Source organism: Sapajus apella, unplaced genomic scaffold, assembly GCF_009761245.1.
Source record: "Sapajus apella isolate SASKATOON/1434 unplaced genomic scaffold, GSC_monkey_1.0 scaffold85, whole genome shotgun sequence".
Lineage (NCBI taxonomy): Eukaryota > Metazoa > Chordata > Mammalia > Primates > Cebidae > Sapajus > Sapajus apella.
Window position 1 is genome coordinate 6,326,206 of NW_022437025.1, and position 20,686 is coordinate 6,346,891.

The following is a 20,686-nucleotide window of genomic DNA, read 5'->3' on the forward strand; positions in this document are numbered from 1 at the left end:
GTGTGGGGGGGGGCTGTCGGTGTGGGGGGGCTGTCGGTGTGGGGGGGCTGTCGGTGGGGGGCTGTCGGCGTGGGGGGGCTGTCGGTGTGGGGGGCTGTCAGTGTGGGGGGCTGTGCAGGCATCCCGGGCACTGGCATTGCGTCTGCCCTTGCTTCCTAACTCTCAGGAGGCACCTTGAGTGGATTAGCAACCTGTGGCTGCTGTAACAAGTTGCCATAAACTTAATGGTTTCAAACAACAGACATATTCTCACTATCATGGATGTCACAAGCTCTAAATCCAGGTGTTGGCAGGCCCCTGCTGTCTCTGAAGGATCTAGGGAGGAGCCTTCCTCTTCTCCTCCACCTGCAGGGCTCCAGATGTTCCTGCAGCCTCATGGCTCCAGCTCGTCTCCACGTGGCCTTCTCCTCTGCTGTCTCCTCGCCCTTCTCTTAGGAGGTCACCTGTCCTTGCATTTAGGGCCCACCTGGGTAATCCAGGGTGATCTCATCTCAAGATCTTTAATTACATCTGCAAACCCTTTTCCCAAATGAGAACACACCCCACAGTCTCTGGGGGTTAGGTCGTTACAGACACATACTACCCTAACGTACTTGTGGGGGCTGCTCTTCAACCCACCACAGTGGAGGAAAGTAACCTATGCTCAGTTGAGGCGTATGGAATTGAAGAACGGTATTTCCTTCTCTCCCTTTGGTCCCCTCCGTGTAACTTACTCCTCTCTCTGGGATTCCTACCTGTGTCTGACAAACTTTTCTTGCAGGGAAAATGCCTCTTAGCTGCTACAGTGTGGCTGCAAGTTAGACAACGCCCAGCAGACAGCTGGAGTGGAATTAGATGGGAAAACAGAAGATGAATAATGCAAGCAGCTTTGCCAGGGGAAGGGCGACTCTTAAATGAGCCCAATTATGCTCATTCCCAAGGGAGGCCAGTCCTGAAACAAACCTTGTGAAGCAGTTTTTCAAGTGGGATTTAGGCAGCTCTCATGAAACAGGGTGGGGCCACCTGGGGTTAGTCCTGGAAAGGAAAGGGCCCAGACCCTCATTTTGCAGATGGGGAAACCAAACCTTGCCGAATGGAAACAATGTTCCAGTGACAGCCAAGACCAGATGCCCAGCTGGGGACCCGGCTTCTGACCTGGTGCTGGTCCTGCCAAAGTGAAAGCCACCGAATGTGGTCACTGGGCCTCATGCTTCAGAGTCCACACACAGAGGCCACGGTGTGAGGCAGAAAGGAGTGTTCACAGTAGCTGAGTTTGGGGCATAATTTTTGTGACCTGGAGGCTTCTCCACAGCCACCTCCTTGTCAGGAGTCGGTCTTCAGGTCCCTGTGTTATGATGGATGGAGGGAGCGCCAACAGGGACCACCCCGCTAGGTAATTAATTCCTTTTGCAAAGGGCTGGGCTGCAGGCCCAGGTGGGTCCTATGGCCACCTGAGCCAAAGTCTTGGAGAGACGGTCCCAGGGTCTGGGTGACGATAGACCCAGCCAGGTGCCCACGCCCCAGAGGGTGCCGTGCTGCCCAGAGGTTCTCGGCACGGCTCTGGGCCCTGGGATTCAGAGGCTTGGGACTGCTTGCCTCTTCAGAGAGCTCCTGCTGTGGGGTCCCTGCTGCATTCACTGTGACAGTGATTTCGCTCGTCTGCCAGGGGCTGTGCCTCACATGACAGTGTCACAGCATCCACTCTATCCAAAGACAGAAACAGCAGGAGAGAGTTCCCCATGATGGCTCCCCCATGGTCCTGGGCTGTTGGTGGGACCAGGTTTGGGGTACTTTGTCTCCCTAATGCCAGGCCCTTGATCCCTTTGCCTTTGAGGACTCTCCTACCTCGCCTACACGCGGGGGGCTCGATTGAGTATCCGTGCCCATCAGCCGGCCCTGGGTTGCTGTGGTTCTGGTGTGTTTGCCACAGGGCTACAGATGTAATGGAACCTGTGTACTTTTATTTATTTATTTATTTATTTATTTATTTATGAGATGGAGTCTCTCTCTTTCTGTCACCCTGGCTGGAGTGCAGTGGCTCGATCTTGGCTCACCACAACCTCTGCCTCCTGGGTCAAGCGATTCTCCTGCCTCAGCCTCCCAACTAGCTGGGATTACAGACACGTGCCACCACGCCCACCTAGTTTTTGTGTGTTTTTAGTAGAGATGGGGTTTTTCGTGTTGGTCAGGCTGGTCTTGAACTCCTGAGCTCAGGTTACTCACCTGCCTTGGCCTCCCAATGTTCTGGGATTACAGGTGTGAGCCATGACACCCGGCCTCCTGCATACTTTGAAAAGTTCTAAAGCATCCCCAGGTGGGAAGGAAAGCACGTTTCGGGGGACACAGAACCTGTCAGGAGGGCCAGGTTATGCAGTGGTGGAAAACAACCTGAAGGTCCCCAAGGCTTCAAACACCCAGGTGCATTTCCCCCTTACGCTGCAAATGTGCCCATAACAGGCTGGCTTGGGTGAGGTCTCACTGCAGAGGGAAGAGCGTCACAGCACACCACGTCCTGGTTCTTAAAACTTCAGCCTGGAATCAACATACCTCACTTTTGTCTATTCATTGGCAGAAGCAACAAGCCACTGGCCACTCTGAGTTCTGAAAGACTGGGAGAGAGGTCTTCCCTGGGAGAGAGCCTGGAATGTTCAGGGAACCCCGTGCATCAGCATTTGGTTTCATCCCACCGAATGCTCCTCCACCCGCTGTGCCCCATGAGCTGTAACCCCAGAAAATACAGCAGGAATGAGGGTCCTGATGACACAAGCAGAACTCACATGGGACCTGCATTCCCCGGCTCTTCTGTTGCCACCAAGCTTCCCATGGCTTCTGTGTGTCTCGAGGTCTCAGAGAGAATGCAGTCCCCGTCTGCCCTGACTCTAGTGCACAGCATTGTCCACGGGCCATCACACTCATGTGCATGACACTTCATCAGTGGCTGCACTTTTTCTCTGGATCCCATTCTAGGAAAGTTCAGTAAGGACTTGAGACCCACCGTGAACGGGTAGTGTGTCCTGGAAAGCCATGGACACACAGGGCCCATGAAGGCTGGGCTGCCGGGCAGACGTTGGTGAAGTCAGTGTGGGAGGAGCTCTTTTCTCGCTTGGCCTTCAGTATCATCTTTCATTATTTAATCTCTGCTTCTTTTCATACCGGAAAACTGTAGTTTCCTGGGAAACCAGCCAGGTGGTGATGACTTAGCTCATTTTTCCCTCTCTTTCTATTTTTACGTGATTCTCAGTTTCTGGTTAATGATGTGCTTCCAGGAAGCAAGATTTGAGCGCGAGCACAGAGACCCCTGTGGGTGCTTTCTGACGCACAGATCAGCCATTGTTTCTTGGCATTTTGTAAACCCTTGTGTTTAGAGAGGTCAGAAAATACTGCTTTCTTATTGAGAGAGGCAGCAGCTTGGGGAGGAGGAAGAGGGAGGGCAGATGAATTTCAGAGTTTCAATCGGTATTTTCCAGATAGAAAAGAATAATAATGGCAACTGACATTCACTGAGCTTTGCAATGCATCAGGCAGTGTGTGAAGGGCTCTGATGATCTTCACAGCAAAATGATGAGGTTATGCTGCTGACTCATTTCACAGATGAGGAAGCTGAGGTATGGAGAGCACGGAACTCGTTCAGGCTCCTCGTTCACAGCCAGGAGGTGAGAGAGCTGGGATTCAAACCCCTGACCTTCCTACTCCAGGGCTCACATGCGCCTGAAGAGTCAGAGGACACAGACTGTGCAAAGCCCCATGTGAGGCCGAGGAGACTGGAGCCTGAGGCCGTGGCTATAAGAGGGGAGAGGACCTTTCTGGCAGGGTGACTGTGGTCTCTGAAGCTGGAAAGCCCAATAGAGGCTCGGGTGGGCCAGCCCTTGCATGCCCCAAGGGCTTCTGATCTGCTGCTGGGCAGCAGGCAAGGGACAGGAAAAGAGAAGGTGCTGAGGCCGGGGAGGTCACGAGGCTGAATCCAGGCGTATCACTCACAACTGGGTTACCCCCGACAAGTTGCTCACCTTCTCTGTGCTCCAGTATAACAGTCAGGGATACTGCCTTTGCAAGCAGCAAAGTTCTTGACTCCAAACAAAAAATGGACATTTATTGGCTCCCATATTTAACACTCTAGGGGAATGGCTTCAGGTGCAGCTTGATCCAGGATTCCAATGGCATCACCAGATTTTTCTCTGTACTCTTTCCACTGTCTGCCCCACCCTCAAGCCCCAGGATTTCCCCTTGTCCTGGCAGAAGATAGAAGCCTCTTCTTTCTGCACCACCCACCCCAGCAGGGGTGACCAAGCTGTATACCAGCGTTTTCAGTATTCCAAGTCCTAGGGGCTGGAGGGCACAGATCGGAGCTGAGGTGGGGCCGACCCAGAAACTCACTAGAACCTTTGCCCAAAGGAGAAACTCCATACTGTGGACAGAAGGGGAGTGCTGCTGGGGGCAGGTCGGGGAGCCCCCAGATGCCCACAGACTCGGTTCCAGACACAATTTGAAGAGGGATCAGGAAGACTTGAAATGGTTCACCAAGAGCATCCACTGCCCAGCGTGCAGTAGGCACACAATACATGCTCCTTTTCTTCTGCTTGGCAGCCACCAGGGGGACGTGGGCAGAGGAGAGGGTCTCCCCAGGTCAGAGCCGTGTGTGGCTGGAGCTGATGCACCCTCACTGGGGTGGGGTGCAGGTGGGGGTGGCAGGTCAGGAGGGAAGCGGTGGGTCCAGCTTGATGGGGACAGTGACAGGCACTTAGAAGGGGTGGTCAGCAGGCAGTTCACCATGCGGATCTGCAGCTTAAGGGGACACTCAGCTGGGGTGCATTTGAGGGTCTCAGGAACGGAGGCAGTTCAGACGTGAGGGTAGACGGCTTTGCCTGGGAGAGGTGTCGGAAGCCTCGGGGAGGCGAAGCATCGAGGGCACCCTTCACTGCCTCTTCCTTGACCACACCCCCCAGACATTGTGGACATCAAGCCAGCCAACATGGAGGACCTCACGGAGGTGATCACAGCATCTGAGTTCCACCCGCACCATTGCAACCTCTTCGTCTACAGCAGCAGCAAGGGCTCCCTGCGGCTCTGCGACATGCGGGCGGCTGCCCTGTGTGACAAGCATTCCAAGCGTAAGTGCCTATGCCTGGGGGTGGGGGGTGGGGGGTGGGGGCTGTGCAGCAGGCAGGCGGGTGTGCAGGCGTGGATGTCCTGTTCTGGTGCAGCCGCTGCAGTGGTGCTGGGTGTGGGGTGAGCATGCCCTGGGCTGGCCAAAGTGGGTGGGCCCAGTGCTGCTTCAGCGCTGACTGCACCCCAGTGTCCCTGCACAGCCAGGAACAGCCTAGCTTCTAGGGTTCAGGCCTCTAGGACGACGGTAAGGGCAACCGGAAGGTAAGGAGGCACCAAACGTAGATGTCACCTCCTCTAGGAGGCCTTCCTGGACCCCCACATTGGATCACGGCCCTCCTCTGTGGCCCCAGGGCCCCCAAAGTTTCCCTCTCTTCTGTAACAGGCCACACCGGCAAAGTTGCTGTGGGCCGCACCCTCTCCTCTCCCTCCTTGGGAGCAGGGTCTGTAACACATCCCCTCATCCTGGATCCCACCGCAGGGCCTGCTGGGGATTCCACAGGGGTGTCCGCGGAGGTGTGGGGCTGAACGAGTTCAGGGGATGTTCTGACACAGCAGTCCCCAGCACAACAGCTTACATTAACACTCACGCTGAGCCCGGCCCCGCTAAGGGCTTTCCCTGTGATCTCATCAAATCTTCACACAAGCCCTGGGGGGCACTGTTCCAAAGAGGAAACAGAAGCACCAGGGATTGGCCCAAGGTCACCCAAATTCCACAGTGGCGGGGCTGGGCTGCCTGGCGCTGGGTTGTGGCCATGGGCTGCACACTGCCACTGCCGTCCCAGAGGCCGCTGAAGGCACAGGATCAGACCACAGCACCCTCTTTCCCAGACAACCCTGGGGGGCTGGGAGGGGGCCAGGCAGGCAGGGAGTGTCCCCCAGGCAGAGCGTAGGGACTTTGTTTATCTGGTTGCTCTCCCTGTCCCCAGTGCCTACAGTAGTGTCTGGAAATGACCACTTGTTGGATAAAGCCTGGAGGAGGCTTACAGAAGCCTGGGTGCAGGTGGCAGAGGGCTGGTTGGGAGTGACAGGGCCACACTCTTTCCTTAGGGAGCCCAGTTTTGCTGGGCAGTCAGAGACAGGGTGCACACCAGCCCCAGGACTCATGCTCAGGGCCCCCCAAAACCTCCAGCTTCCACCTCCTTCCTTGGCCAAGTCCTGTCCCCCACATCCACCCCTCATCTCCTCTGGGTTTGTCCACGCTCTGTGTGTCACACTGCACCATCCAGGCATTCAGTAGGCGCCTATTCTCGGCATGGGTGTGCAGCAGAGGCTCACCCTTGGGAGCTGGTGTCTGCCGGAGAGACAGGCAGTGAACACACACCTTGGTGACGCATGTCGGGACGTGGTGAGTGATGGCAGCAACACCCACAAAGTCAGGTGCAGGGACAGAGGGGGTCAGGGAGGGTCTCCCTGAAGAGACCACAGTGGAACAGATACGCTGAGGGGGTGAGCGGTGCAGATCGCTGGCGAAGAATGTCCTAGAAGGAGGGCACTGCAGTGGCTGTGACTCCAGACTGCCTGTAGGTCAAGGGAAGGACTGGGTTTAGTTCTGGGTTCTGGGTGAGCTGAGAAGGAGAAGCTGTGGGTTGTGATGAGACTGGGGCTTGAGGAGGAGGAGAAGCCGCAGAGGATCCCCAGGGGAGCAGGCGTCAGAGGTCCCTGCAGGGTCTGCAGGAAGAAGTGATGACCCCGGAGTGGGGAAGGGGGTCAGGGGCTGGGGCAGGGCTCACCTGGCTGCCCCCTGGGGATGTTGCTTGGAGGTGGAGCTTTGCCACATGGGGCGTGACTCTGGGATTTGGTGTGAGCTATGGGGGAAGGTGGGGCTGTGGCCTGGGAAGAGGGCTTGCCGCAGCCCAGCAGGCAGGTTTTAGACCCACGAGCCTGAGGCCCGTATTGGGCTTCAAGGAAAGGGGTGGAGTAGGCAGCCAGACGTCCAGGCAGCAGTGCCCCTTGGATTTAGGTTTGGAGTTTGTGGCCCATGGACAGATGGGACAGATGGGAAGCCAGAGGCTAGCAGAGATGCGCCGGGTGCAGGGAGCCTGGGGCTACGTCCGTTTCTTATGCACCGAAACAGAGGACCACACACTTGGTGGCTTAACACAGGACACATGTATTGTCTCAGTCAGCGCCCCATACCTGACTCCCTGGCCAGAATGCAGGTGTGGGGGGCTGGTGCCTTCTCAAGGCTCTGCCTCTTCCAGCTTCTGGCACGTGGCCCCTCCCTCCATTCCCCAAGCCCGCAGCAGCCAAGCCTCTCTCAGGACTCTGCCCTCCTGTCTGTCTTTCCGTGTAAAGACCCTTATCCCCCACCCGCTAGATGATCCAGGATGCCTTCCCCATCTAAGACCAGCTGAACTGCAGCCTTAATTTCATCTTCGACTTGAATTTGCCTTTGCTATTTAGTAAGGCACAGTCACAGGTGCCAGGGATGAGGACGCGGCCGTTGCTGGGGCCCGTGCCACTGTCCACAGCAGGGCACTGCCCCCACCACCTACGCCTCCCGCCCACCGACTCAGGCCACATGTGCCCCCAGCTGTGCCTTTGTGCAGCTCTGGGTCAGAATGGCATGGGAGAATATTGGGGAAGAGAGGGGATTCTTCCTGCTCCTGGTCCACCCATGACCCAGTGTGAGTCCTGTGGGAAGGAGGATGGGGCTTCTTGGCACCCCCTTGTTTATAGGGGTGGAAATCCAGAAGCATCCTCAACACCCTAATCTTAAATGCTAAGATTATTCAACTCTTCTAAGATGAGCTAGGCAGCTTTTTGTTTCTTTTTCTGGAATGGTCGGTGTACTATATCTGCTTTTTGAAGTATTAGGAAAACTTGTGTGCAAATCTATTCGGCGTCCTTTTGAGGAAGAGAAGAAAAATTGTAAGCAAGCCGTTTAAAATGCTGAGAAAACGATGTCGACAGTGATGACATCTGTGTAAGAGAATATGTTTGGTCTTGTCAACGATTGTTGTAGAAGATTTTTTAATGCCATGGGGAAATGATTGTGTCGAAAGATTTAGGGGGTGACAAAATAAGGCCATGATCACCAGAAACATGGAAACAGAGAAAACTCTGGAAAGAAATACACTGAGTTGTCCCTGAGTGGTGAGCTATAAAAAATTGATTGGATATTTTCTTTTTATTTTTCTGTGTATTTTTATTTTAAGGATGGATTTGAACTTTGAATCAGAAAACACATGTGTGTGCAAGAAGGGTAGAATTTAGGGGGTACAGAGACGGGCATGGGACAGTTTTGTGCACCCCTTGATGTTTGTGTGACATTCTTCAGTGGGCTGGAGGGGGTGGTCAGACGCCCCCTGGCTCCCGAAACCTGGGCTATCCGGTTCCCCAGGGCAGAAGCAGCTGTCACATATACCTTGCACATTTCATGAGTCCAAGCACAGACGCATCCATTCCAGCCACGTAATTTCATATGCCTGGTGGTGTTATGAGCCTCGTGTGACTCAGCCCACGAACTCAAGAGTGAGAGAAATATGACTATTTTTGATGACTCAATCCAATGTCATTCTCGCCCCCAGCTCCCAGGGCTGCAGCGAACATTAGCTTAGGGGCCTCGGCAGATTCCGCCCCACTCCGGATTGCACTGAGGTTCCAGGAAGGCTCTGGCAGGCCGAGGTGCAGAGAGAGGGACATGGTGTCTTCCCCGCCACTGAGGACTTTTGATGGTACCTGGGTGACCTTGGGGCCAAGTCCTTGCTGAGAAATCCCCAAGGGCCTGTTGGCTGTGCCCAGTGACTCACCTGGGAGGTTGGCAGCATGCTGATGTCTGGGGCTTTTGCCCCTGCAGCGATCCCAGGTCTGTAAGCAGGGTGAGACCGCCTGCGATTTACTGAGGTTTTATGTAAGGTTTTTGTACACACCTCCATTGGTGAAGTTGGTCTTGAATTTTCTTTTCCTATACTTTCTTTGCCCAATTTTAAGATTATTCAGCTCTCCTAAAACGAGCTGGGCAGCTTTTTCCTTCTTTTTCTGGAGCAGTTGATGTAATCTATTTGGCATCCTTTTTTGAGGGAGAGAAGAGTTTTTTTTTTTTTTGACAGAGTCTGGCTCCATCGCCTTGACATGATCTTGGCTCACTACAGCCTCCGCCTCCCGGGTTCAAGGGATTCTCTCACCTCAGCCTCTGGAGTAGCTGAGATTACAGGTGTGTGCCACTATGCCTGGCTAATTTTTTTGTATTTTTAGTAAAGACAGGGTTTCACTGTGTTGGCCAGGCTAGTCTCGAACTCCTGGCCTCCAGTGATCCACCCACCTTGACCTCCCAAAGTGCTGGGATTATAGGCATGAGCCACCACACCCAGCTAAGAGAAGAAAAACTTTTAAACAACCAGCTTAATTTCTCTTTTGATTATTGATATATGGGAGTTTTATTTAAAATCTTTCTAGAATGTTTTTCATTCTCAAACTCAATATCCTTTACAGGAACTTTCTCCATGCCAGCAAAAAGGCTGTGCAGCAGTTTTTTTGTTTGTTTTTTGAGACAGAGTCTTGTTCTGTTGCCAGGCTGGAGTGCAGGGTTGCGATCTCCACTCACTGCAACCTCTGACCCCCTGGTTCAAGCGATTCTCTTGCCTCAGCCTCCCGAGTAGCTGGGATTACAGGCACACACCACCACACCCAGCTAATTTTTTAAATTTTTAGCAGAGACAGGGTTTCACCATGTTGGCCAGGATGGTCTTGAACTCTTGACCTCATGATCTGCCCGCCGTGGCCTCCCACAGTGCTGGGATTACAGGCGTGAGCCACCGTGCCCGGCCTGTGGCACAGTGTTTCACATGCTTTCACAGCTTCCATTTCTCCTCAATTGAATCTGCTACCCGGCGGGGTGAGTGGCTGAAGTGTCTGTCCCTCTGCCTGCCGTGTCCAGGCCGTGTTTGCTCTGTGGCGCTCATGGGAAATCAAGCACACAGCTGCTTTCCAATTAGCAGGTGGTGGCTGTTTTGAATCTGAACAGAAATGGCTGTTACTTGAGCTAGTTTTTAAAAAGAGATTTGGGGATTACGATTAGTTCTTCATCCCCCACTTCCATCCATGTATCCAGTTACTGCTTACAACTCAGGGAGTGGCTGATAGTGACACCCCAGAGATGCGCCCACAGCATCGTTTTCTTAACAGAATCAGACCGTGAATGAAGATCGTCCTGGATGCAGGAAGGTGCTCGTTTCTGCCATTGGACAGATGAGGAGACCGAGGGTCTGAGAAGCTCTGTGACTTCCCTGGACCCCTCCCTCCATCAAGGCAGAGCTGGGAGAATGCAGGCCACTCTGTTCCCTCCGAAGCTTCCCACCTTTCTCCAAAGCACTAGAAATCCTGGTCCTGTGTCTGCTTGGCAGGGTGACAGGGTAACCATGGAAACAGCCATATATGAGTCCTCAAAATAGACAGTCACTTCTGCTTGTGACAGCACAGAGCCTGCCGAAAGAAAGGGCCACGCCTGGAACACCGGAGTTCTTAGAAGAGGGGGTGATGGCGTCCGAGAGCCTTCATGGGACCCCATCGATGTCCTGGGCCCGGTTTTGGGTGAAATAATAACTTCAGCTCATTCCCTGCACACTTGGTGCACTCACATGCGGTTTCAGGTTTCCATCTCATTAAATCCTCAGCACCCATGATGGGGGTGTTACAGTATTCATCCTACAGACCAGGAAATTGAATACACTTGGCCCTGGAACGATGTGGGGGTTAGGGGTGCAGACAGCTCCTGAACGCAGTTGAGAATCCACGCTTGGCTTTTGACTCCCCCAGAACCTCACTCCTAAAATCCTGCTGCTGTCGGCGGGAGCGTTACCATAACATCAACAGCCCATGGACGTTTAAAACCCTGCTGTAAAAGCCTACATGTATTTTATGCGTTTGTGACATACCTCACTTTTTCTTTCTTTGTTTTATATCCAAGGCTACAGGGTTCATCTGAGTTTTTTTCAAATTGTGGCAAATCTCCAAAATGTTTTCAGTATGTTTACTGGGAAAATCGCACATCAGGAGACCCACAGGTTCAAACCTGCGTTGTGTGAGGGTCAAGGGTCAGCTGTGCACTCACTTCCCACCGGCTGGAGCAATTGCCACGAGCTCAGTAGCTCAGAACAACACAAAAGATAGTTGTGTATGTTCTGTGACTCAGAGGGCTGAAATGAAGGCACCAGCGGGCCTGCGTCTCCGGACGCCGCAGGGTGGGGCCATTTCCTTATCTTTTCCAGCTACCAGAGGCTTCTAGAGGCTGCCTGCGCTCCTCAGCTCATCATCCCAACCTCTGCTTCCATCATCCTGTCTCTTTCTTCCACCATTCCCCTTCCTTCTCCCTCCTTCACACACCCTTGTGATGACACTGGGCCCATCTAGATTATCCAGGTCACCTCCCTACCTCAAGGTCCTTCACTTAATGACACCTGCAAAGCCCCTTTTGCCATGTGAGGTAACAGATGCACAGGTTCTAGGGGGAGGATGTAGACAGATGCTTATAGGGGTCATTGTTGTCTACTACATTGAAGCACAGAGAGGTTAAGACATTTGCTCAAGGTCACACAGCTAAGTAGAGCCAAGACAGAGCCTGAGATAGGATCATGCTTTCAGCCTGTGCTCTTTCTCCCTTACTCATCACAGAAGCCTCGAGAACTAAAACTCTTACTGGAATTGTGGGTGAGCTCGGTTTTGTTTTTTTGTTTGTTTTTTTGAGATGGAGTCTCACTCTGTCACCCAGGCTGGAGTGCAATGGTGTGATCTTGGCTCACTGTAACCTCTGCCTCCCAGGTTCAAGCAGTTCTCCTGCCTCAGCCTCCTGAGTAGCTGGGACTACAGGTGCATGCCACCAAGCCTGGCTTTTTGTATTTTTAGTAGAGAAGGGGTTTCCCGTGTTGGCCAGGCTGGTCTCAAACTCCTGACCTCGGGTGGTCTGTCCACTTAGCCCTTCCAAAATGCTGAGATTAACCATGCGTGAGCCACCGCGCCCCACCTGAGTGGGTTCATTGAGAGAGGCTGTGTGGGGTCAAGTCCCAGGGCTCACTCTAGCAATGGAGCTGCTGCAGGAAGTCCAACCCCAGCAGCTATCTGGGGGCAGAGCCAGGGCAAAGCTCCCCAACACTGGGAACAGCCATGCAAAGGCACTGTGGCTACATATGGAGGCTGCATGGCAGGAGCAAAGCCGGGAGAGAGAGGAAGTGAGATCTGAGAGGTGTGTGGCTAGAGGAGGCTGAACAGGCCAGGGCAAGAGCTTCGGGTTTACTCTGCCAGGGACGGGAACCACAGGGGCGTCTGAGCCAGCCTGGCCATGTGTTCACAGGACCCCCCTGGCTGCCCAGTGGAGAATAAGCTCAGGGGTGAGGAAGGAGTGGGGGTGGCTGGGGGCTGGCGTGTTCCCGCAGGTGGGAGACACTGGTGTGCAGAGCGAGTGGCCCGTGCAGGCGCTGACAGTGTTGGGCCCGCACCCCATGGCAGGTAGAGTTGCTGGATTTGCTGCTGAATTGAATGGAGACGAAGGAGGCATCTGGGATGGCTTCAGGCTCTGTGCAGAGAACAGGCTCCTGCCGGGGGGAGCTCCGTGGCAGAACCACAGAAGTGGACTGATAATAAATAGGTGCATTGGAGTGGGATGGTCTCCACGAAGGGCACCAAGAGCCTTTGATGCATTGCTCCTCTGGGGTCAGGAGAGGTGCCCCTGGATGAGAAAGAGCCTGGGAATGGGGCTGGGATGCCCCACCCCACAGTAGCGGCCAAGAGGAATCTGGCTGACATCAGGGCCCGTGTGGCTGGAACAGGCGTAGGGGTGGGCTCTTGAGTGCAGACGGGTGAAGGGGAGAGTGTGCTGGGCCTGGGAACCACAGCCGGGCTTGAGTTTTATTTTGTTTGATGGGGCTCAATCACATGGCGCTGAGCAGGGAGTGACACCTGTCATCTCTTCATCAGCACTTACTGTGCCCACTCGTGGCCTTGTAGGAACTCCCTGGACCCTCCCCACTGTGCTTAGCCTCAGGGGTAGGGAAGGAGGCCACACAGGAGGCCCCTCCCCAAATAGTGGCATCACCTGGAACCCAGGAGCAAGCCAGTGTCCAGGAGTGATCTGGGACCTGTAACCCTCTTCCTCCTCCTTCTGCTGCTCAGACCCTCCCAGCTCCTCCTGCAGCACAGCCTGAGGTGAGGCCAGCTGGCACAGGCCACTCCATCCTCAGAGATGGCCTTGTATCTCATCAGATCACAGGAGGAAGCCAGGCCAGAGCAGCCCAGGGCAGTCACCACCCAGGACCCCATGGGCCCCTCTCTCCCACCTCCCCCCACCTGCAGGCCCCTCCCACCCCCTCAGTTTCTCCCGAGGCCTCACTGAGCTGCACTTGTCCCTGAGGACCTGGCTCAAGCCCATGCATTTCTACCATCTGAACCCAAGCAGCCTCCACCCCATCCCCAGAGGAGTGTCGTCCACACACTGACAACGAGGAAAGTGGGGCACAGGTGCCACCAAGAGGGCCACAGAGCAGGTGCCATAGGCGTGTGGGGGCCACCTCCAGGCTGGCTGAGGCTTCTCTGCCAGGCCTGGAAACTGCAGTGGAACCACATCAGGTTGAAAGAAGAAAGATGTGAGTGACGGGCTGGAGCAGAGATGGCAGGCAGCAGTACCAGCTTCTCTGCTCAGAGAGCAGGGCGGGGCCACGAGGCAGGTTCCGGGCTAGGCAGGGGTGCCAAGGTGATCAGTGACTCATGACCAAGCAGAACTCCTGGACTGAGGGAGCTCACAGCCCCATGAGGGGACCCTGCCCTCCTGCCAGTGCCGCAGAAGAAGGTACCCAGTGGCTTGGGGGCAGCAAAGGGTGAGCACTGGGTTTCTTTAGAGAGCACCTGAACAATATGCATGGAAAGCAGGGTGTGAGACTGGGGTTCTGAAGGATATATAGGCGTTGGTAAGAAAGACCAGCTAAAAATGGGATCTTGGGTAGAGAAAAATGGTATGAAAAGTAACTCCAGGAATCCCTCCGGGGTTTTATTGAGCAGTTACTGCAAGCTCTGGGCCAGTGCCTCCAGGCATGACCTCTGAAGATCCCATTGCACTCATTCTCCAGATGAGGGAAGCTGGGCTCAGAGAAGTCTGGGGGCTTGCCAGAGGTCACACAGCATGATCCACTCTGCTCCCTGCTTGGCACAGGGCAGGGCAGGGCTTGGGGAGGTGGGGGAGATGCCTAGGGCTCAACATTGAGGAGATGCTCACCCCTGAGCTTCTGAGCGGATGAGTGCCCTAGGGCCCAGTGGGAAGGGGATAGGGGTGTGCAGCAGAGGGGAGCTCGCATATGGGAGGCAGCAGCGGCAGGCTGATTGGGACCCACTGAGAAGGAGCTGGTCAGCTACAGGTGGGAGCTTAAACCTCGATCCTGCGAGCACTGGGGAGCCAAGGAAGGCTTTAGCGGAAGCAGGTGTCACCGGTTGTGTGAGGCTGGAAAGGAAGGCGGGCACCGGCTCTCAGGCTTCACCTTCTGTGTCCTTTGATTCACAGGTCCCTCAGTGCCGCCCCACGCCTTAGTTGGGCTCCCCAGGTCCCCTTCACCTTGGCCTAAGCCCAGGGTGGGGGTGAGGAGGGCTCATTGTGCCCACAACACCATGCAACACCCAGGGAAGAGGAGGATGTGGTTGTCAGGGAACTGGGTGGAGCCACGAGAGCCTAATTATGCAAAATCATTACAAAGAAACAGGATGGAGATTTCGGCTGATTGAGAGCTCTCCAGCTTTTAAATAATTGGGGCGTAGGGGGGTGGGTGGACATGGGACTGGGCCCATCACAAGTGACGGGGGCTCTGGGACGTGTTTCTTTAAACTTGTGGCAGCAATAATTACTGTGAAATGTCCTCAGCGATTCAGTCAATTAGAGGGGAGACCCCCTTATCTCTTGTTAATGCTCTGAAGAGGTGCAGCGCTGCGAGTGTGCGTGTGTACGCGTGTGTGTGCATGTGTGTGCGCGCGTGTGCGTATGCATGCGTGTGCGTGTGTGTGTGTGTGTGTGTGTGTTTGCACTCGGGGGCAGGGATTGATATGGAATAGTAGATTCCACTATCTTTTGGGGGAAAAAATTGATTATACCAAAAATTATATCGACATATCTAACAAGAAAAAGGGGAACGTTTAGGAATGATTTTTCAGGCTCACGAATATCCCTTCCCATCTACCTTTTGCATTTCCGGTCCTTGTCCCCTTAAAAACCCTCAGAAACGCCCGCAGGGCTGCGCCTTTGCCATTGTTTCCACCGATGGATTCCTTTGTCCTCTCAGCTTTTGATCTTTGCGGCTTTTCCTCCTGGAGGCTGGTAGGAGACTTGGCCATTTGCTCTGCCCTGGGACACCCAGTGCCGATGCGATGCGCCCTGTGATCCTGCCCGCAGCCACCCTCCTTGCCCCTGAAAGGCATGCTGGGAACCTAGACCAGCCCTCGAGCTTTGGGGGAGTTTGGCCTGAGAGACCCCTGAGCAGGCAGGGGGGTACTGAGGCCACTTCTGAAGTCAGCCTGCGAGAGGCCGCCCTGGCTTAGTTTTCTACTCACCTCTGCCCCACTCGCTGAGCAGCAGAAAGCCTAGTGCCTAGTTGAGGCCAGACAGAGTTCCTGCGCTCACCTGGACAGGTGCTGGGGCCATCACGTCCCGCTGAGATTCTGTTCCTTGTTTCCATCCACTTAGCCACCTGGGGTCCCTCTTCTCTCAAGCCCTCTCCCTGCTTCTCCCAAACATGAGGTCTCTACCCAATGCCAACTGAAAGATAGCACATCATCCCTTTAAGGAATCAAGAGTTAAAAGTGATTTTCTTTTTTTTTTTTTTTTTTGAGACAGAGTCTTGCTGTGTTGCCAGGCACCAGGCTGGAGTCCAGTATCGTGAGCTCAGCTCACTGCAATCTCTGCCTCCCGGGTTCAAGCGATGCTCCTGCCTCAGCCTCCCAAGTAGCTGGGATTACAGCACGTGCCACCATGCCCAGCTAATTTTTGTTTTGTTTTGTTTTTTGTTTTTTTTTTTTTAGTAGAGACTTGTTTTCGCCATGTTGGCCAGGATGGTCCTGATCTCTTGACCTCATGATCTGCCCACCTCAGCCTCCCAAAGTGCTGGGATTACAGGCGTGAGCCTCCACCCCTGGTGATTTTCTTTACCGTTGGCATCAGAGAGAAAGGAATTGTGGTCAATCCTTCTTTGGCTTAACAAACAAAAACTACAAATATACATATATATATATATATCTCTCTCTCTCTGCAGAAATGAAGATGTCAATGTCATTGTTATTATGGGGGCACAAAACGTTATTGTGTGAGATGACCAATTAGTACGCAGAGGTTTTAGAAGCTCAAGGTGACTTCCAAGGAGATTTTACTACCCCCGCCCACCCATCCTCCTCTGAAGGCAGGGAGGGGTTGGAGGGATGGCAGGAGGGAGGGAAGGAGGGAAAAGGGAAGGAAGGAGGAAGGGAAAGAGGGAAGGAGAGCGGGAGGGAGAGGAGGGGAAGTCGTAGGGCTGCCGCGCTCACCGTGCACCAGGCCCAGTCCCTGCAAGATCTTTGCTGCCTGTGGCCCTGCCTGTACTCAGGGTGGTACCAGGCCTGCACTGCAGCGCCCTCCTCCCGCCCCTTACTAAAAAGTGCCCCTGGCTCCGGTTGTAGGGAGGAGCAAGGCCAAGGCTCAGGGAGGTGAAGGCATTCAAGGCCACACAACAGTGGGCTCAGGGATTCAGACCCCGGCAGCCTGTTCCCGCCCAGCACCCTCTGTGAGCAGCCTCACACTCCCTTCTCATGGTGCTGGTTTTCTTTCTGGTCCTCCCTTCAACGTGCCCTTGTGGAAAGAGGAAAGCTTAGGCCACTGAGAAGGGCATCCCTGTGAACGATGGAGGGAGATTGAGCTCGGGAGGCAGGCCTGGGGACTGGGGGGCAGGCGGAGGGTTGGGTCGGGCTCCTGAAGAGGGAGGCACCTACTGTCAGTTTTGAGTTTTGTTAACTAAACCCCTGCCAGGCTGAGAGTATTCTAATTCCAAACTATGACACAACCTACTAGTGGATAAACGAGGCTCCCTCCCGCCTTCCTGGTCTTGAGGAAGGACTGGAAGGAGCGACCGCCTGCCCTCCGGATGCTGAGCGCAGTGCTGCAGCTTCGAGGTCAGAGATGTGGGGCTAAGGCCGGAGAGCTAAGGATGGAGCCGCTGAGCTCCTGAGCTTCAGGGGTCTGCTTCAGAGACAGGTGTGTGGAGGCTTTGCTCTCGAGAGAGGTTGGGGGCCTTCTTCCTGCCTGCTCTGATCTGGGGGAATGCCAGAGGCATGAACATCAATGTGGGAGTCTTTTCCTGCCCTGCAAGCAGCTTCCCTCCCCTCCCCGTACGCAGTGGGCTGGGATCAGGTGGGGACACCTTGGCTTTGCAGCCTCGGCCCGCCAGGTGCTGGACCTTCCCTCCTCCATGGGGAGGGGACTCCAGCCTCCCGCCTGCCCTTCCCCACCTCCTTGACTCGGGCGTCATCCTCCCTGCCTCTGAACCCTCAGTGCTCCCATTTCCCTAACGGTGACTTCCTCACCCCTCACTGTGGCCCATGAGATCCTGCCTGGGCGTCCCCTTGCGTCCCTCTTCCCCCTGCTCACTCCTTTCTCTGCTTGTATGACCCTTGACTCGTCCCTGCCTCAGGGCCTTTGCTAGCACCATCCCTTCCGCCCAGCACAGCCCTCTCCAGGCATTGCCACCAATCCCTCCCTCACTTCACTCAAACCTTGATCAAACGGCACCTCCCGTGGAGGCCCTGTCCACCTCAACTGCCAGCCCCCAGCACCTGTCTCCCCGCTGGCTCCTCCTCCCCGGCACTTGCTGCTCACTGGCAGTGCAGGGTGCCACTTAGTTGATTGTCTCTGCAAGGAGAATGTTAGCTGCACAGGAACCGTGGCTTTATGCTGGTCACTGAGTCATCCTGGGGCCTGGAACAGGGCCTGGCACAGAGACGGTGCTCAGTTTGGATTGGTTGATTGAGTGAGTGAATGAATGGGTCCATCCAGTGGGCCCGCAGAGCGGGGCTGGACAGGAGTTGTATTTTTGGAGAGGCAGTGGCCAGGTTCAGTGTCCCCCTTGGAGAGGAGAGAGAGTGGGGTGATGTGGTTTCCCATGAGGGGATAAGGGGCTGGGAGGCAGGACATGAGACCTTGTGGCTGAGAGGGGCCAGCAGGGAGGGGCCTCTTGGGAGCTTCAGGGTGCCATCAGCTCCGCTTCCCTGTTTCAGGAGTATAGACCAGAGCAGGCCAGCAGGCAAGGCTGCCACTCGGCCGGTTTCCATGGGGACAGCTGGACAGTTGTCATATGTTTGGGTCCTTCCAGATTGGCTGGTGAATGGCTGTCAACTCTACCCTGTCCCCTTCCCATGGTTCCCTGGGCCTCTCTGTGGCCCAGGTCCTAAGGAGTTGGCCTGGCCCAACTGGGGTCCTAGTCCCCACCCTGCTCCAGCCCCAAGGCCACTGCCACCAGTGGGACAGACACCAGCAGACATGAGCTTAGAGACCTCATCCCACTTTGGGAACCTCTGCAGCTCAGGAAGGCCAGGTTATGGGGGCAGTGGGGAGGGGACACTGCCAGGGGAGTCCTCATTGCCCACTCTGTCCCAGTCTACAATTGTCCAGGGTGGGCAGCAAACTGTTGCCTTTAGGGACCAGATAAGCAACTTGCCATGCAGAGTAGCTGCGCCAGGGAAATAGGAGCTGCTCAGTGGGTGGCACACGGAGGCCGCAGCTCCTCTGTGGCAGTCAGATTTAATTTCGTTACAACCCCCATGGCAGCGAAACCAAACCCGATTGTGAGCAGGGCTCACCACACCTGCCCAGGACACCACAGACAGAGATAACTACCGGCTCAAGGTTCCAGGACCGGTTAGTGCCAGAGCCACAGGCAGTGCCCAGACTGGTGGAGGACATTGTCCAGCACATTCGAGAATGTCAGGACACCTTTGTGAGCTGGCATTCAGCATCACCAGTAGGGGGCAGTGGAAGGCAGCACATCAAGCACAGACCTGGCTTCAAATCCTGACTCCACCACTTTCTTACAGCACTGACCCCCCAGGAATGGTGTTAGAAATAGATGTTGGAAACGGATGCTTGGTGCCACCATAAAAATTAGCGCCGAGACAAAGGATCTTTCAGCAATGCAATTTTTACTTTCTAGACTGCAGGAAGGGTACCCTTGCTAGCCATTGTGCCATGAGAGCACAAGGAACAAAGGAAAACACACAAATGTATCCCTTATGCATTGGGGTCGTGCTGCTGTGTCTAATCTCCATTGCCTGGAGCCTCACCTCAGAATCTAAACTAAAACCCGACTGGCTAACAGCATAAAGCGTTTCTAAACAGATGAAAGCAGTGGAGAGCTGGGACATGCCTGTGAGCACGTCCAGCACAGGTATCTTGCTTAAGGTACAAGGACATAGAATGTACTACGTGCCTGTAAGCATGGCGTGTCTAACAGCTACATAGGATAGGGCTTCACAAAGTTAGTAACACACTTATTCTTTAACAAGAAGGGAAACTTTAAAAAGGAACTTTTCTACTTCCCGCAAATGGGTTTTAGCCACTGCTCCTCCATTTTCTGTGAATGGGGATAGTAATGGCTATTTCCACACAGCACAGAATCTTACCAATCTCATTCCCTGGTAAGTGCATAGTTCTGGGTTTGAGGAATGAATGAATGACTGAACAAAGAGTATGAGCCCAGGTGCCAAACAGAGTCATCTGCCGTGCCAACCCCGTGGGTGGGAGCAGCCCAGCGACGGCCATTGCTTCTCTGTCTCCACAGTCTTTGAAGAGCCCGAGGACCCCAGCAACCGCTCCTTCTTCTCCGAAATCATCTCCTCCGTGTCTGACGTGAAGTTCAGCCACAGCGGCCGCTACATGCTCACCCGGGATTACCTTACGGTCAAGGTCTGGGATCTGAACATGGAGGCGAGACCCATAGAGACCTACCAGGTGGGCACCACAGCAGGGGACCCCCACCCTGGGTCTTCCTTCCCTATGCTGAGATTGCCATGGAGGGGCCCTTCCCAGCCAGGAAGGCTTTCATAGGCCCAATTTGTAGGTGAAGACAGAGAGGCTCGAGAAATTCAGCAGCTCATTCCCACACGCAGCTTGGCAGAGGGCAGGGGCGCTCAGACCTGCCTCAGAAGGAGCTTCGGATGTCCCTGAACAAGGCCTGCAGTCCAGGGCCCAGGGGCCTCAATTCCAGGGAGGAGAGAGATGTGGGAACAGATACGAGCGTCAGGCCGGGCCCCATTGGAGCATGCACCCCCCGCCCTGCTCCCTGAGAGCCAGCATCAGAACTGTGCCATTAGAATGGGTTGAGCATCCGTAAGCAGTGCACGCAGAGGTGAACTGAGCACGTGTTTCCTTTCTAGATCCTCAGCACAGGCCTAGAAGCCTATAGGGTGAAACCGGGGCCCTTCTTGAACAGTATTATTTATCTTGCTATTATGATCCATCCGGATATGTTAGGGGTGGACAATAAAACTCGTGATTTTAAAATAAAATGTGGACTTGAAAGAAATGTGGGATGGCTTCAAAGCTGGTTCCAATTAGGTGGGGTGATCAGGGAGGCTTCTTGGAGGAGGTGGCATTTGTCCTGGACCTTGAAGG

General features: G+C 54.6%; 1 protein-coding gene across 5 annotated transcripts in view; it reads left to right on the forward strand.

Moving 5' to 3' along the window:
* PPP2R2C (protein phosphatase 2 regulatory subunit Bgamma) overlaps nucleotides 1–20,686 on the forward strand; it is a 237,778-nt gene that overhangs the window by 204,918 nt on the left and 12,174 nt on the right. For all 5 annotated transcript variants that reach the window (XM_032254147.1, XM_032254149.1, XM_032254145.1 and 2 more), the window contains 2 exons: nucleotides 4,923–5,087; nucleotides 19,854–20,023. In XM_032254147.1, the coding sequence (XP_032110038.1) occupies nucleotides 4,923–5,087; nucleotides 19,854–20,023 (335 nt within the window). The remainder of the gene's footprint in view (nucleotides 1–4,922; nucleotides 5,088–19,853; nucleotides 20,024–20,686) is intronic.